This window comes from Galeopterus variegatus, unplaced genomic scaffold (assembly GCF_000696425.1).
Source record: "Galeopterus variegatus unplaced genomic scaffold, G_variegatus-3.0.2 Scaffold319, whole genome shotgun sequence".
Taxonomy (NCBI): Eukaryota; Metazoa; Chordata; class Mammalia; order Dermoptera; family Cynocephalidae; genus Galeopterus; species Galeopterus variegatus.
This window is the reverse complement of record NW_007726430.1, coordinates 115,860-120,731: the sequence shown is the minus strand read 5'-3', so window position 1 is coordinate 120,731 and position 4,872 is coordinate 115,860. Positions and strand designations below refer to the sequence as shown.

The 4,872-nt window shown below is 60.4% G+C and overlaps 2 protein-coding genes across 2 annotated transcripts in view; one reads left to right on the top strand and one right to left on the bottom strand.

Annotated features, from left to right (window-relative positions):
• PPP1R14B (protein phosphatase 1, regulatory (inhibitor) subunit 14B) overlaps window positions 1-318 on the bottom strand; it is a 3,520-nt gene extending 3,202 nt beyond the window's left edge. The window contains exon 1 of the mRNA XM_008567456.1: window positions 314-318. Within this exon, the coding sequence (XP_008565678.1) occupies window positions 314-318 (5 nt within the window). The remainder of the gene's footprint in view (window positions 1-313) is intronic.
• Window positions 319-348: 30 nt separating this feature from the next.
• PLCB3 (phospholipase C, beta 3 (phosphatidylinositol-specific)) overlaps window positions 349-4,872 on the top strand; it is a 21,224-nt gene continuing 16,700 nt past the window's right edge. The window contains exons 1-3 of the mRNA XM_008567455.1: window positions 349-395; window positions 447-593; window positions 4,571-4,759. Of these exons, the coding sequence (XP_008565677.1) occupies window positions 349-395; window positions 447-593; window positions 4,571-4,759 (383 nt within the window). The remainder of the gene's footprint in view (window positions 396-446; window positions 594-4,570; window positions 4,760-4,872) is intronic.

The following is a 4,872-nucleotide window of genomic DNA, read 5'->3' as shown; positions in this document are numbered from 1 at the left end:
CGCCGATCCGCCCGCCCTTTGTCCCCCGCGGCCGCCGCCCGAGCCGCCGCCGCCGAAGCCGCTTTCTCTGTCTAGCTCTCTTCCTCCGCCCCCCGACCACACCCCCTTAAAGGGCCAGCCCCGCTCTGGGCTCCTCACCCCCACCCCGCCCCCGGGCAAGGGCTACCTACGGGAGGTTCTCTTCGGCAGGGATATTGGCTAGGCTGTCCGCATCTCCCCTAATTTAACCTTTCAGCCCCAAACCCAGGCATTCTAGGCGCCCGGTACCAGGGTTTGCGCTCCTGGAAAGACCCTAGTTCTCACTGGACCCTACCTCATTCTGCCCTCATTGAGGCAGGAACGGGGGCCATGTGGGAGTGGAAGGGAGTGGGCACTGCGTGCGGGGCGGGGATCCGGTGAGGACACGTGGTGGGACCCGATGTCGGGGTCCTCCGGCTGTTGGCCAGCAAGGGGCTAGCGGGCTTCTTTCGCGCGGACCAGCACGTGGACCGAGCTCCCGGGGATGGAGGAGTGAGAAAGCAGGGCAGGAGCTGCCCGGGTCCCCAGACGCCCTACTCGGCGGGGTCCCACGCCCCCCCACGGAAGAAGCCACGGTGAGGATTGAGCAGAGCCGGCCGTCCGGTCAGAAAGGCCAGACCCGAGGCAGCCACCGCCCACCGGCCAAGATGGCGGCGGGGAAAGCACTGTGGGAAATGTAGTTCGCTGGGCCTGCCCCGCGTGGCCGGCCCTCCCCCGCGGCGAGCCCGGGCGGGGCAGCGCAAACTTGTTTGGGGCGCCCTCCTAGGGCCGGCCTCTACTGGGCGCCCCTCGACGTGTGTGTGCAAAGGAAGAAATTCAGACGCAAAGCGTTGGGAAGTGGGGGAGCCGGGACTGATGACAATAAAGGTAATAATAACAGCGTTTACCGGGACCCCCACCCAGTCGGTTCCACCATGAGGGCACCGCAGTTTTCTCCCGCAGATCCTCTCCCTGTGGCTCCTCTGTTCTTCACATCTCACTGGCCCACCTCTCACGAGCAGACCGTGCATCCCATTCCCTCACCCTGTTTGATATTCTGCATCTTAAAATTGTCTCATTCATTCGTTATCTGTCTCCCACTTCTAGATTGCGAACTGCATGAAGCTGAGCTTGTGTGGACGTTGTGCGGACGTTGTTCGGACCTTGGTCGCTGATGCCCAGGCTCGAGTCTGCTTGCACGTCTTCAAACCCATGTGTATTAGGCAAATTACCCAGTTCCTGCTGAACCCCAGCACCTAGAACTGTGTCAGAGAGCGAAAGAATGAATGGCTTCCTCTGTGCATCCATTTCCTCAGAAGGTTGTGGTGAAGGTTACTTAGGAATATGCATGGCAAGTTCAATTACTACACCGCAGAGATCAATGAAGACACATGGCTAGATAAAGGGGTAGCTGAGATATTGAATCCAGGCTGTGTGAATCAAACCCCCTGACGAAGAATCTCCACTCATTCCCCTGCCTCCCCTTGGATACCACCCAACAGGGTTGTGCAGCTCCCCCAGTGATGTTTCCATGGGTGGCAGTCTCACTCTCCGTCGTCCCAAACAGAGTCTCAGGGTCTGAGAGGCAGTATTTCCATCCAGTCCGTCACAGACACCCTCTCTCTGGATGCTGGAGGGAGAAGCCTTCTGCAGCCGGTGGAGTTCAGAGAGGGGTTGGGATTGGCCCAGGGTCACACATGGTGCTGCATCCAAAGACAGGACTCTAGGCTCCTCGTTGACCCGACAGTTGGGGGAGAAGAGGCAAAGAGAAGACAGAGGCTGGGAATTGGGGGAGGGGAAGCAGTCTCACAGGGCCCAGCCCCTCCTCTGGCCTTGGCCTCCTTCAGCCAGCCTGGGGGGCCAGAAAAGGGCTGACCCTTGCTCATGCTGATCAGGCAGGACCCAACCTCTCCACTGGGAGCTCCATCCTGGCCTTACCTCCTGCTCTAATACGGGTCTGATGGGAGGATCACTTTACCCAAGTCCACATTCCCCACTATACCCCACCTCACGGCCTTACCTCCTGCTCTAATACGGGTCTGATGGGAGGATCACTTTACCCAAGTCCACATTCCCCACTATGCCCCACCTCATCCCACCAGGGCAGGTCAGCTCTTTCTGAACGCGAGCATTGATTTTGGTGTTGGGGGTGCTCACGGATCAGAGGGGGACATTTGAATGGCCCCTAATGCCCAACAGCTGCTGTGGGAGTGGGGCTCGTAGGCCGTGAAGATCTCCAGCCCTACCTCTGCCCCCAAGATGCTGTGACCCTGAACACCGACCTTTCTGTTCCTCCTCCCCTCAGCGTTGATGTGAAGGTTTCTGCTTATGCCCAAAGTCAGGGCACCCCTCAGGATTCCTGGGGCAGGGCACAGAGGAGAGGGCATGATCTTCCTCACTCTCCCTCTTTCTACCTCCTGTGCCACCCCCAGAGCACACCCAGATTCCTGAGGCTGACTCCCCTGTCAGTCCTGTCCCTTACCACCCTAAGAATAGTTGGTGCAGATGGGCATCTGGCCTGCAGCTTTCTTGGAGGCTGGGCTGCCCTGCACAGAACCTTAGCCATGGAGTGGAAGAACTGGGTTTGAATCCTGACTCTGCCCAGTAGGCTGAGAGGTTATGGGCAAGTCACTTACCTCCCTGAGCCTCTTCCAGGAGGCTGATTATCCTGACCTCCCTGTGGTTGGGGGCCAAGAGCTCAGTGTTCTGGGGTCTACACCTAGCCCTTGCTCTCCTGCCTGAGCCTTTCCAGGACTGGAGTGTTACCCTGCTTCTCATCCTTCCAGCCTCAGGCTGTGGCCTCCCCAGCTCCACCCCTCCTGGGGTCCTGCTCCCCCCCCCACCAGAATGCCTCCCTGAACCAGAGGCCCTGGGAAGGTCCCGTGGGACAAGCTGCTCCCTTAATCAAGGGTAAAGGCCGGAAAGGCTGCCTTCCTTCCACCATTACTGCTTGCCGAGAAACCCCATTACCATTACCAAGGCTGGAAGAAAGTGTCCGAGGAGGAAGGAGCCCTCTAATGGGGGCTGCTCTGGCCTCGGGAGACACGGGGTGGGGGGAGAAGAGGCTCAGGCTCAGGAAACAGGCTCCCATCCTGTCTTCCAAGAAGCCTGCTGCCCAATGCTTCTATGGAGTACTACACAAGGCCTAAGGCCTGCGGCTCAGACCCCCTAAGCTCAAGCCCTGGCTCCAGGCTCTGCTAGCCCTGGCACTGGCTGGCAGGGTCCCCTGCCCCAGAGCTGACCCATGCCCTGTTCTTCCTCCCTGGTACCCCAACAGCCTTCCATCCACTCAGATGTCAAGCTGCCGGGGGGGGGGGGGGGCATCACCTACCTATTTGCTTATTTCATCCTCAACAACCTCTAGCTTCTGGACAAGATGACTAAGGCACAGAGACTAGGTTCTGTCACTAGCAAGAGGCCACTAGCAAGAGCCATACTTGAACCTAGGCCTGTGGAAACAGAGGCCAATCTTTACCCTGCACTGCTCTGTTCTTCCAACGAGGTCTGGTGGTCCCTGGATCTCTGAGGGATATGGCTCTGCAGTCCTGGTGAGAGAGGATAAGGATCACAGTCCTGTCCCCCTTTCTTTGTCTCCTCAAGGACAGGGAGTGGAGGCAGGAAGTCCAGGGTTGAAATCTTCCTACTAAGCTGTGTGACCTTGGGCAAGTCCCTTCCCCTCTCTGGGCCTCAAGTGGAGATGATAATCACACCCCACAGGGCGGTGGCTAGAGGCAAGGCGATTCACTAGGTTAGGGTTGGTGGCCAACACGGTAGGGATTTGGAGGAAGGTCAGTGCCAGGCAGGGCTCCCTTGGGGGTCTGAGAGCCTGGGGCAAAGGGTCCTGCAGGGCAGCTCCTCCTTAGCTGACCCCTCCTCCCCAAGAACCAGCTCCATCTCTTTCTGGGTTTCTAGGTGACTTGGCTGGCCCCTCTGGATGAGTTCTACTTTAAACCTACTGCTGCTACTGCCTCGGTATTGGGGGGGCTCCCACAGGGGCCCCCAGGCAGGAGCCCCCCCAGCCAAGCCCTGCGGGAGGGGCTATAGCCCCCACGCATCCCAGTGCCCATGCGCCTTCCCCTCCCCCGATCCCTGGAACACAGATTTCAGGGCACATGCTGTGGGCCAGGCACTGCAGAACCCCTCCTCAATTCCCTCCTCTGGGGACACCCAGGAGGCTTCTGACCTCTCTGGGCAAACACCAGGCTTCCCTTCCCGGTTTTCAGCCAAAAAGACCGACAGAGACGGGCTGGGGTCAGGGGGGTCTGCAGCACAAGAAGGCGACTGTTCCAGGGCCTGCTCCGGAGAGCCAGGATGCCTTGGGCCCTTAAAGGAGGTGGCAGGCGCCCAGTCTCCCGGGGCTAGAGACGGGGGAGGGGCGCCTGCCGGCGGGAGGCCCATTAGTCGGCTAAGTGCTCCCAGGGAGGGGGGACTGCGCTGCAGCAGGAGGGGGTGAAGCGAAGTGAGAGCAGGGGGTGGGATGGGAGTGGCTTTTCCTGCACTCAGCTAAGCGCGGCTGGAGCGGGGCAGGGGACAGGACTCTGCTCCCCCCGGCCCAGGTCCTGCCCTCCACTAGTACCCTGGCCTCCCCTCTGGGAAACCTCAACGGGCTGACCCCGGCCCTTCTTAAGCAGTGGCCTCTACATCCGATCCCTCCAGCCGTACCCCCAATTAGCCCCCCTAAGCCCCAAGCGCCCTACACCCACCTCGGGCCCGAAGAATTAAGTCCTGCTGAGTCCCCCAGCAACGCCTCCCACTCGTCCAGGTACGCCCTTGTCCCAGTGTCCCTCTGGCTGCACTGGCTACCCCGGCCGCCAGGGGGAGCCAACGCAGAGGCGGGCCCGACTTGGTGGGAGGGGGCGGGGCCGCCTCGGCCCC